Source organism: Sminthopsis crassicaudata, chromosome 1 (assembly GCF_048593235.1).
Source record: "Sminthopsis crassicaudata isolate SCR6 chromosome 1, ASM4859323v1, whole genome shotgun sequence".
In the NCBI taxonomy this organism is placed as follows: Eukaryota; Metazoa; Chordata; class Mammalia; order Dasyuromorphia; family Dasyuridae; genus Sminthopsis; species Sminthopsis crassicaudata.
The window spans coordinates 54,475,654-54,488,180 of record NC_133617.1 but is presented as its reverse complement, the minus strand read 5'-3'; the positions used below and the strand labels follow the sequence as shown (position 1 = coordinate 54,488,180).

The following is a 12,527-nucleotide window of genomic DNA, read 5'->3' as shown; positions in this document are numbered from 1 at the left end:
TTCATTTCACAATGAAACTATAATCAAGAATAACAGGACTCCACCAATGCCACACTGAGCAACACAATACTCACTATTCAAGAAAAAACAACTTGATTTGAAGGTCAATTTGCCTTGATCACTCCATGCTGCACACATATATACTCTCTACTATATTGTGTTATATGTCTTTCTGACAAGAATGTTGTAGTATAAAAAACACTCTGGCTTTGGTCTCAAGTCCTATTGTCTTCATTCTACTTCTGTGATCTCAAGAAAATCCTTCACACCCTCCAGATTTCCTCCACACATCCCTTGAGGCAGGTAGACAGAATAGGGAGGATTACTGCCAATTAACACTATTTGAAGTGTGACTGATAGGCAATACTCCTGCCCTAATAAGACCTACCTGAAGCTCCAGACAGTGCTTTTGCTTCTCGGAAATTTGATTCTTCAGTGCCTGCTTCTCCTTCAGCAAATTTTCCAGTGAGAGAGTAGACCAATCCAGCTTCAGCTCTTCACACCTAGCCTTAAGCTAGTGGGATAGTTAAGAGAAGGATTAATAGGAACAAAGTCTTCCAGCAAAATTCTCTTGTATTTTACTCTTCTCTAAAACGTGACCATCTAACAAAGTGGAAAATGCAAATACATTTCAAGATTTCTTCCAAATAAATCAGACTCATCTTGATGACTACTGATACTTTTCCTCTACATCACAGAGAGATTATTTCATGTAGAAGCACCTATGGGTAAAAGGAAACTAAACCAGGTATTAAGAAACTTTAGGGGAAAACCAATTTTAAGTTATAATGAATTCAAGTTTTTACATCGGGATATAACTTATGAATGTGGCTGTTGAGTTACAACTAGGATATAAGAAAAATGTGGAGAACACAAAAGATGCATACTTCCTAAAATAGCCAAGTGTCCTAATTTTGAGTCATTATGAAACGCATCATTAAAAGGATGTTTTGCAAAGAAAGATGATGCAAAGTTAGATGATGAGGCAGCATAAGCTCACTAAGGAAAAAGCCATGCTGGAATAGCATCATTATAGAACTAGTTAATAGATTAGTAAAAATAATTCCAACACTGGAATAGGGGACTTATCTGTCAATAACCCCACCCACATTAATCACTTCCATTTTATGTAATGTTAGGAAAAACATCTGGTCCGATTTGTTTTTCTGTTATTCTTTCCTAATTGTTTCTTGGGCAGGTACTAATACAATCAGAGATTGTATTAATACTAATATAAAAAAAAAAGAAATATTTCCTTTTCTTTTAGGATTTAAATAGTTTTTTTTTTATTTTTCCAATTTATGCAAAGATCATTTTTCAATATTCACTTCGTATTCCAAATGGTGGCAATTTATCAAACATTTAAAAATAATCAGCCCCTAAGTAAAATAGCTACACCAGTATGATGGAAACAAAGATAGAAGGGAAAAAAAAAAAAAGATGATTTAAGAGTATACATATCATTATACCTCTTTCATATAACTGATATACGCTTACAAGCAAAGATGGTAATAGAGAGCAAAGGTGGGTTCACACAAGTATTCACACAAATTATACATTAAAGGTCAATATTTATTAGAATAGAGTATCTAATGATGAGAGGACACCTAAAGGCAACTTTTGACCCACCACTCACTATCTTTGTGACCATCTCACTTCTGGGTTTATATCCTAATCCCAAAGAAAAAATTAAAATGACATCCTTTTTGGAAAAAATCTGAGCTCACCATGTGAAAAAGGGCTGTTTCAAGAATGTAAGGATAAGAAATTGCAAATATACGAAATCCAAAATATTTTCTGTGTTTCGGTATAGAAGCAAGGTATGGGGAAAGTATATTCTTGCTGGCTATATATAAAGTGTATACAAAGTGATTTATGATTGTGTAAATGAATTAACAAAACCAGACCAAATATAGATGGCAAATGCTGAGTCCAGATGATTAGAAAAAAACTTTCACTTATTATAAAAATGAAATGTTACATGTTAATGAGCTATCAGATGGTTTTGATTTTTTTTTTAATTTAATGAAGTATATTAAATGTACTAATTGTGCAAAATGTACTAATTTTCTAACTAGGAATGAAATTTTCTATTCTAGGAATCTTGACCTAAACATAAGATTTTTTTAGATTAAAAATAAATTTCTTTTTTTTAATTTCACCTAATTTTTGCTTTCACTCAGGTACACAAAATTGGGATTTCAGTGTGCTCCAGAATTTGGTTAGTAGGTGCTTGAGTTACAGAAATCCTTACCAGCTGCAAGCTTTGATTCCTGAGTTCACTGTTATCGCTTTCTAGCTGCTTTGTCTGTTCTTTTAGCTGTTGGTTGTGAGCAGAGATCTCTTTCTGAGCTTGTATCAGATCATTGTAGGTCAGAGCCTTAACTCCCAACTGCAAAAAAATTACATTTACCATAGATACATAAATATATAATACTGAAGGCTAGTCCTTTCCCACTTACCAAAGAATCTAGAACTCTGAGAGCTGAAAGGATTCATCAGTCCCCTAACTAGGTCAACATGTCCCTGACACTGAGAAAGAGCCAAGTGGCATGAGATTTACAATCCACAGAACCTGAAAATTCTGCTGCTTCTGAACAGCCTTTAATTGTTAGCTAGTTCTTCTTAACATCTGGCCTTCATGTGCTTCTTTGCAACTTCTGGCCATATGGCTATTTCCCGGACACAAAGCCAACCTGTAGAAGATTACACACTGACCAAGCAAGGTGACAGTTTCATGAGCTGAAGGGTCATTACCAAGGGATTCATTTCACAACCAAGCGAGTCGTAGCCTAACACTAAATGTGCCAGTACCAGCAGCCCTTACACAAAAACTGAGAGGAGTAAATAAAGGGAGGGGACTTCTTACAGATCATGTAAAGCGAAGTGTCTATGCTTTTATGGAAACAAGACATAGCGCCAACATATATCTATTATATAGTTGCAGTCTTACCTCTGTTCTGTTAACAAGAATACACAAACATGACCCTCAGGTGGTCACTCCAACCCAAATGTACTCCTACCTCATCAAGTTTCTGCTGAAACAGTCTCTTGATCTCCTCTTTCTGAGCCTGACAATGGCTGAACAACTGCTGGGCTGTACCTAACAATTGAGTGTTCTTTTCCTGCAAAGAAAGGGAACACAAAGAAATCAGAAAGGGCCACAACCCATGTGAAGACAAGCAAATAGTACCAAAGAACAAAGGAGAACTGAGACTAAGAAAAGAGACAAAGCGAGGCAGAAAGCCACCTGCAAGACAGCCTGAAAAAAGAGAAAAAGTATCTGATGCCAGCCTTGACACTATGGGACCAAGTTAGGTGATACTCCAACAGCCTCAATCTTGTCCCAAATACAGGATGACCAAGGCTGGCCCAGGAAGGGTCAAGGGAATCTCCACCATGACTTAGGGCTTCACCTATTCCATTTTAAGTCTCCAAGTGAAGACCCAGAGCTGGTACAAGTGGTGCTGTCGCCTGATTTCTATGAACTCTCTCCCACTGGGAATCATGGTTAAAAACCATGAGCAGTAGATGATAAATATCATGCTTGTACTGAGTCATGACAAGCCTGAAAACGCAGTAAGAGGTTCTTCGTATAAAAAGGAAAATTGCTTTACTCTCTTTAAGGAGAGCAGATGCCTATTATTACTATGTCTGGCAAGCTCTATAAATGCTTCCATTGAATTAAGGAAATCATCTACTGTGGCCAAGCAATAGGTAGTTCTAGTCAAGTGAGAGAAATAGACAGCTAAAGAATACATTAGCTAATCAGAAAAAAACTTATGTTCAACTCAATAAAAATTAAATCTGAATTCTGATCAGAAAGTACTTCAGGATTTTATATCCAATATTATAATTAACTAAAATTAATTAAGAGAAAATTATTTCATTAAATGATAAAAAAAAAATTTTAAATCTTAAATAAAAGAAAACACAAACTGTGTATATGGTATTATGGTGAGAACTGGTAACACAAAAGCAGCAAACAAAGGAGGCAGAAAGGATTAAGATTCAGAGAACTGATGAGGAAAGGGAGGGCTCCAGAAATGATCTCAGAACTAAACTCTGGCATCTCTGGCATTCCCAAATATGAAAAGGCTGGATATCTTTTTGTCTCAAAAAAAAAAAAAAAAAAAAAAAAAAAACAAACAAACAAACAAACAAAAAAAAACCACTGACTAGAGAAAAGATAAAACAGTGCCCTACGCCACACTCACCTTCTCCTGCTCCACCAACTGCTGTAGATTAGCTTTGTACTGTGGGGTTTTCATATAGGCCAGAAACTGTAGGTATTGAACCTTAAAGGATTCTACAAAGTTAATCAGAGAATACAATTAATTAAACTAATGAACCAGCAAGCGAGTAATCCTCTATTACCACACAATCCTAACTTTTTTAGTTATTTTTTTCCAAATGGGGACAAAACAGGCATAGATAGGTTTGGAACAAAGCTTTCCTCTCTCATATTTTTCTCATCTTTCTACCGCACTACTGCTCAGTTAAGTGGCTAATTTAAAATCCCCACCTTCCTCTACATCCTCTAAATTCTGTGGGAGTCTTTGAGTAACTATTTTTCTGAGAATAATTTCTCTGCTTTTTGACTCCTGTGTATTCTGAAACCATGTTCTCTACTAAATTCTTCTTTATTCCTTTTTAAAATTATTTTTCTGTTCCTTGTAGAGTTAAATTTCTGAGATACACAACATGAACATTCTTTTCTAACCAAATGCTATGGAAATCATCAGAATTCATACTACTTTCTTTTTTTACTCCCTGTTGTGCCTCACTCATAAGAGGAAAGATGAACAATAGTATGCCAGGGTAGAATTAGAAAATACAATGTCCCAAAAACATGCAGCAAATTCTACTCTCATATCACTGTGACAATCTCTTTCCCACTGACACTCATTTTAGCTGTGAGTTTTTATTACTCATCCACACCCCAACTTTCTGAGTAGTAGTTGTCCCTAGATTTCTCCTCTTGTAGCAGGATTGTTCATGGAGGAAGAACACTCAATGGAGTCTCTCAATGTATCAACTAATTCCCAAAGTGAAACCTACTGTAAGGCCCCAACCATCACGCATATACCCCTTCTGCCAATAGAGAGTTCTTTGCTTGATTCTTTCCCCTTTCACTTCCCACTTTTTAATAACATCTGCCTCTTCTAATTTCCTATAGTCCTTCTTACTATATTTCAAATCACATGATCCAGTTCTACTCCCAGTCCTGTTGCAATGATTTCATTTCCCACTGGCCCTCACTTATCTCTGAATCTATTTTTCCTCCCCATTTCTGATTAATTTTGCTTAAGAGAAGATTTATTATTAAGAATGGACCTCAAGTATTTAGCTCAAAGATCACAAGAATTAACGAAGATACAGAGGTTTTTTGTTTTTTTAAGCAGTGATTCTGTTTAGCTAGCTCCATTCTGGTCATGAATCATAGGCATAATAAAAATAACTCAAAAAATTTTCTGACCTATGAAGCATTCAGTTGTCATCTATGCAGAAACACTTTGGAAGAGAAAGAACCAAGAGGTAGACAAAAACATTCCTTATAATACCCATAATGAGACAGACTAGGGCTGACATTCTACTTTTCACAAAAGAGATAGTTGGATCCTGCCTCTGTAGACAAAAGAGCATTACCTAACAGCTTCTGGAGTGCAGGTGGGGTTGGTGTTGCCAATAGCTGGTTGGAGGAATGCCGTTGTACTTTAGGAGGTAGTTGATAATATGGACTATGAGGTGACTTGTATGCATCTAAGGAGAGAGAACAAACCAATATGTTCCATGGTAGAAAAGAAACTGGATATCCTGTGGGATTTTTTGCGTTTATATTTTGGATGGACCAATTCCCAATCTTGTAAATGTGAAAATGAATTCTACTCATAGCATCCAAATAAATAACCTTGAACTGCCACTTCTCAACCTGGTTATACTACAATATTATACAGAAATATACAATTAGGGAGGAGGGGAAAAGGGAAAATGACAAACTATGATAGAGGAGAGTAAAAGCACCAAATTTTGATTTACATCATCGTAATAATGTTACTATAACAAGGTCTAGATGGCGTTCTTTCTCCCAGATATACTAATTTGTGACCAGTATTCTCTTTTCCCAACTTCTTTAAATTAATGAGAACTACAGTTAGCTGGGAAGAGGGAAAAAACATCTCTTCAACAAACTAATCTTAACTACATCCTATAACAAGCTCCCATAATTGATAATTATATTTAATATTTCCAGGATTATGAAATCAACTTCACATATGGTAGAAGCACAGATCATTTTGCAGATGAGGAAACTGTAGCAATGAGTTTAAGTGACCCTAGAATTCAGATTTCCTTTGATGTACAATACAGTAGGTTGTCCAAAAAGCCCAAGATAAACATCTCATGGGGTCTTTCTCCTCCTCCTCATTCTCTTCTCTACTTTAACTGGGAAGGGAAACATAATTTTATTGATTCAGTGAGCTGATTAAAAAAAAAAAATCTTTACCCACACAAATAAAACAAAAGCTAGGCAATCATATTTTATTCATAACAATTCAGTTTATGAACTGAATGGAGCACTGAAAAAGTTAATGGCCCAAGGCCTCAGTCAGCAACTATGAACACTGAAACGGAGTTTTTTCTGACTGTACTATTTCAGATATGCATTATTTGCTGAAAAATTTTTCTAGAAGAAAACGGAAATAAGAAAATGGCAAGTTCCCCTTCTCTGCCTAGCTCACTTCCCCCAAATAAAGATTTTCAGGGTTCTGAACATGGGGTTCATGTATTGGCTCAACATTCAAAGCCAGTAGCCACAATCTCTGGGTAATGCTGATGAGCCCAATGCCCTCACCCTGAGGAGAGGATGCAGCTGCCTGGGACACAGTCTGAGCATGGAGAAGCTCCAGTGCAGTGGGAGTCTTCTTGGGTTTTCTTTCAGGGTTTGCAGCACTCATTTTCTTGGGACGTCCACGTTTTCTTCCTGCCATCTTCCTTCCTTTTTTGTTTAATTTCTTTTTGCGAGGCTTGGAAGGAGATGGCTTTTTAAGAGTAGCTGTCCCATTTTTATCTTCTTCAGCACCAGAATCCTAAAGAAAAGGGAGTAGGTCTGATATTAGGGAAAAAAAATTAATTAAAAAAAAGTATAAAAACAAGACTTTCACAAAGCAGGAGAAAAGGAGGTTTGGTCAAGTCAGAATTAACCTTAAAACTAATAATATGCAGTCAGTTTAACCATGAACTTCACACTTCTTCCTTACTTGGTCAAATGTCATTTTTTTTTTATCCAAATCCCAAAAACGGATTCATAGAACAGGATTTGTTACTTGAACCACTTAGATATTTGGTGACCACACTTAACAAGTTATTTAAAAGTTGAGGTCTCTCTGAATGTCAGCGAGTTCTCTTCAGTTACATGAAAGGAATGAGTAAGGTGCACTGCTATTGAGCTCACATTTTTAGAGTGCTTTTAAGGTTTACAAAACAATTTGTAGTTATTATGTGATCATCAAAATAATCCTGTAGAGAGTAAAGGTTATTAACATTCTCTTAAGAGCAAACTAAGGCTAAGAGCATTTCAGTCATGCTCCTCTTCTTGGAGAGGGCTCCAACTTCTAGGTACCATGGCTATAATTATTACCCTGGAAACACTGTGGCTTTTTCTTAAGGATATCTGAAAACCAACAAGGTAGGATGAAACTTGGCAATTTGTGCCTGCAACAATGCTTTCTTAAATAAGGTCCTGCTCAGTATTAGGGGGGGTTTCACAGACAGACAAATAGATATTCACCACTCGAGGCTCCAAAGCAACAGCGCCCTTATTTTCTTGGACCTTGGTGGGAGTCGTTGTGTTGCTCTTGTTCTCTCTTTGTTGCCGGCGGCGGGCTGCCTCCTGCTCCTCCTAGGAGGGGATGTCTCAGTATCATTGCCAACATACACAAAAAGTCACAACCTGAATGCATAATCACTCACCACTGTGTCTCAAACCTCAGCCATGCAAAGAGCTGAGCACACAGACAAACATGCTCTCTGGAAATATAAACCATCTGACTGCTATCTATTTTTGGCTTGAATTCACAGGAACCTGAACTTCTCCAAAATCAAACTTGTGCTTGATGTTTCTTTGGCATTTGGACTTGTGGCTTCAGCTGTGTAGGTAATTCCTAGTGAGAATTCTCTCAGAGGGGCCCTATCAGTCGTCCTTAGTCATACAATCACCAATATTCTTTTAAATGAGGCTTCTGAAGTAGAGAAAATGCTGCTCAACAATGCAAAGTAGGGGGATGGCAACAGGTAGAGGATGGAAGGAAGGGGACAAGCACTGTGATCCAGCACTTTGAAGCCAACAACAGACAACTGTTTCTAAACAGTTACCCTGAAGAACTGAACAGTGAATAATTTAACAAATTGAAGTCATCCTTTGTGATAATATAGTCATGCTTCACCATCTCCAAAAAGGAAATCATCACAAATTGTGAATATTTGCATATCAATACATACATTTTATTACTATTTACTACTAAACAAAAGAAAAACACCACCACAAACTTACCCTGAGTTTTGGATTTTTGAGACTAGAAAAATAGTTTTCAAGCTGAAAGAGGGAGAAAAGAGTTGATTACCTTTACTTAATCATTTCTAATGACCCCTCAAATCAAGATTCACCCACCATTAAGGAGTTTCTTCTGTAATAAGGAGTAATAATTAGTTTTTTGGACCAAGAGGCCAAACTCAACTAAAATAAAGCCTTATCTGATTGTAAGCCCCCACCCCCAACCAGAAGTAATTTCTTTCTCTCCCACTGTCTTAATCTCTGGTGTGATTATTAGGCGAGTCACTATTTGTCTGGTTCTAAAAACTGGTATGCATATCTTATTCCATAGCCAAGCTACATAGCAGGGATTTCAGTTCTTCACCATAGGAAACACAAAATACTTCTTAAAATGCGCGTTAAATTTAACTGAAGTCTCACCTCTCCAATAGAAAAAGAGCTTGGACACAAAGCAGGTCAGTCAAAGGAAATCACTAAGAGCGGGGTAAAAATGAAGAACAGGGCAAAAACACAGACTACATCGAAGATTAAATAAAAGCATGAATTTGCCATTTAACACTGATACAAAGTGAATAGATGAAACAAATGAGAAAAAAAGCAAGCGGGTAATTTGTTAGTATTTAGAAGAGAATGGCTGTTGATAAGCAATTCCATGGTATTTTGGACAGAAGAAAGTCCTGTCTATTCTGATCCAGTTGGGTTCATGTTCTTATAATGGGGTAGGTGTGTAGGCTGAATGGAAATGAAACAGACTATCCAGAAATTCAGGATGTGAGAGAAGAGAGCAACTGAGCCACAAGCAAGGCCCAATGGCAATACTTACTATGGTTCGATCAATAGTATGCAGGTAGTAAGAAACTGGCTTGCCAGTCCATGAAACCGACCCTTTCAGTGGTGATAGTTCCACAACTCTCATTATAGTGCCAATATCTAAAGACAAAAAAGCTAGTTAGTTGTGATTGGTTCAGGAACTAGAGCTAAGCCCCTATCCTTCACGCACAGTATAAAACAAAATGAAGGGAGGAGAGAAAAGAGGAAGATTATTATTATAAAACAAAACAAAGACCAGAAAAAAGAGTGTTTTAATAACCCAATTAAGTTTCCAGGAGCTCAGCAGCCATTTTTCCTGTCATTTCCCCGTCCCTAGTTCAAAGTATAAAGAAAGACAAGGATAACGAATATGCTGTTTTAAAATTAAACCCAACCTTGTCTAAAGTTTCCTCAAGTCTGTGAGATCCACTTTGCTGAGCAAAAATCAATCTGGCAGTATTATGAAAGCCCATCTTGACTTTTAGGATGGTTGATTTCTATGGCCTATGGTTTCATTTTACTCCATCTTGACTTGACGTGTTTTTTAACACGAAAATTCTGAAACAAGCCTTATGATACTTTAAATAGTGCCAAGAAGAAGGCCAGGAGTTGTCTTTCACAGGACAAGCGTTTATGGATTAAATGGAGGCAAGAAAATCTGAAAACATAGGCTTCAATCAATGAGCAATGCATATAGCTACCTTTGTTTTTTTTTTTCTTTTACTTTACTTTTACTTTAACCATGTATTTAAACTAAGGTTTTTAAATTTTCCTTTTGAAAAGTAACATCAAAGGGCAGCTAAGTGGTGCAATAGAGCACCAGCCCTGAAGTTAAGAGGACCTGAGTTCAAATCTTGTCTCAGACACTTCCTAACTGTTGACCCTGGACAAGTCATTTAACCCCATTTGCCTCAGCAAAAAAAAAAAAAAAAAAAAAACAAAAAAAAAAAAAAACACCTAGATTATTTTAAATTACATTTTAACTTGGCACTATCTTCCTTACAAGAATGTAATCTGAATACAAAACAGAATTCTATAGGTTGTAGATATTTATCAAAATCTAATCACAGATGAGGAAATTGAAGGATTAAGTGACTTGACTAGAGTCACAAAGCTATGAAGTGGCTGAGGCCACATAGGAATTCAGTTTTTCCAGACTCAAGATCCAATCTTTGTCTATTATGCAGTGTTAGCTGTACAACCTAACAATAGCTTAATGAAGTAGACAGAGGCTCTTACCACTCAAGTTTCTACTGTTTATTCTAAAATTTAGAGGTGCAAAAGGTTTGGAGGACACAATTCTGCCACCTGAAACACAAAGATAAATCATTACCACATCAAGTAACAAAATGCAATGGAGAAAACAAATGCAAAGAGAAAACAGAACAGAACAGAAATTGTTCACAAGAGACATTCAAATATTCAACAATAGGTTAGCAAAATATAAAAATCCTATTTCTAAAAAGGATATACAAAAAGTTCAAGTTACACTGAGCTGCACTACTTTTACAGTCCTACCCACACAGTACCACATTCTCCTTTCTGCAATGGGCAGAGTGGCATTCAGAAGGAGGAAAAAAACTGCAGCTTGGTAGGGGCTGGCTGGCTCCCATCCACCCCTCAACACATTCAGGATACAAGCATGGCTTGTAAGTCAGGGCCATGAAAAAATGAAGACACACTCTCATAGAGGCGTGGAATGTCTGGCAAAGTCTTCCATGCATCTCTGACTGCAATAAATATCAAGTATAGAGGGACCTCAAGATACAGGCCCACTTTTCAGCCAGCACACCAAAGTAGAGCCAAAGCCAGGGGGGAGACAGGCTATCCTAAGCCTAGCCAAGTCATGTCCTAGGATTTTATTGATCAAATTGTATATATTTAATCTGGATGTCAAGGATGACAAGACATTGGGATAGTCACATGGAGATTACCATGCTAGCCTTTATAGTTTTGAAAGCTATATAGTTTTTGTTACAAAACAAACATTGGAAAAATCTGATACTGATAACTAGATGCCAAAGGAGATTTGGAGTGCCTCATGTACTGTGGTTGAAGTTTACATTATATTAATAGGGAACTCTAATTCAACTCGATGTGGCCAAAGTTTAAGAAACTAGCTTGGGTAAAGGATACAGAATAGGAAGAAAAGAAATCTTATGTAAACTAAATAAAGCTTATCCCACTATTTTACTTAAGGAGAAGGAATTTATATTGTACAAAAAAGGAAAACACAAGCCAAGTATTGACTGAGACTTCCATAGGTGAGGCACCTATCTCACAAGAAAATTTATACCTCAGGTCTGTAAACTCTACATGGCACAAAGAAAAATGGTAGGTCCTGGTGCCAGCCAGCATATGAATGGCTCACCCAAATCACACTGACAAGCAAAGGGCCAGGGAGAGGGAAGAGGTGATCCACTACTCTGTAGATATCACAATTCAAATGAAAATCAATGAGAAACACCCTCTGTGAGCTTTGATTGTGGAGGGAAGGGGAAGGGGGTGGTTGGGCCAGTCTCTCCAGCTCAGGATTCCCAGGGATACAGAGCAACATGTTTAAGAGGCAGGTGGTGAATGGGGCTCCCAGCGCTCTAAAGCCATCCCCACCACATTGACTGTTAATAGACGTGTACTCTCCACCTCTGGCACCACCCTGAGGAGCAGAAATGAGGAATGAAAAAGGGAACAAACCACATAGTTCATCTGATCATTTTCTCTTCTCTACAAGTCCACTGGACTTGACCTATGTGACCATGGATGAAGTAGAGCACACAAAGATTCCTGAGGCCTGTCACGTCTGATTCTACGACCTCTCCTTGCACCCTAGAGGGGACTCAGGCCTCTCTATCAAGGCTTTCAGTGGTCCAGGTGGAAAATTTTTGCAGGCAGAAGGTTGGACAAAGCAGTATCTCAAGTACTTTCTAATTCTGTCATCAGACAAATGCCATGTCCTCTTTTGAATGGAGCCTGACCAAAACCCCATGGATTTAAAGCAAGAAGATATACTGGCAATTCTCTAGTTCCAAGTGCCTTATTTTGTGCAGAAGACATGCTGAATGCTCAAAAGCAAAGCTGAGATTCATATTGAGATCCATTAACATAAACACTAGATTCAGTTCCATAAGATTACTCTGGATTTGTTCAGAAACCAAAGCTCTCTTTC

At 37.4% G+C, this 12,527-nt stretch overlaps 1 protein-coding gene across 8 annotated transcripts in view; it reads right to left on the bottom strand.

Moving 5' to 3' along the window:
- DOT1L (DOT1 like histone lysine methyltransferase) overlaps positions 1-12,527 on the bottom strand; it is a 111,415-nt gene that overhangs the window by 31,010 nt on the left and 67,878 nt on the right. For all 8 annotated transcript variants that reach the window (XM_074303874.1, XM_074303883.1, XM_074303893.1 and 5 more), the window contains 10 exons: positions 10,601-10,669; positions 9,375-9,481; positions 8,552-8,593; positions 7,790-7,900; positions 6,854-7,088; positions 5,650-5,763; positions 4,218-4,309; positions 3,024-3,125; positions 2,255-2,392; positions 389-514 (listed from right to left, as the gene is read on the bottom strand). In XM_074303874.1, the coding sequence (XP_074159975.1) occupies positions 389-514; positions 2,255-2,392; positions 3,024-3,125; positions 4,218-4,309; positions 5,650-5,763; positions 6,854-7,088; positions 7,790-7,900; positions 8,552-8,593; positions 9,375-9,481; positions 10,601-10,669 (1,136 nt within the window). The remainder of the gene's footprint in view (positions 1-388; positions 515-2,254; positions 2,393-3,023; positions 3,126-4,217; positions 4,310-5,649; positions 5,764-6,853; positions 7,089-7,789; positions 7,901-8,551; positions 8,594-9,374; positions 9,482-10,600; positions 10,670-12,527) is intronic.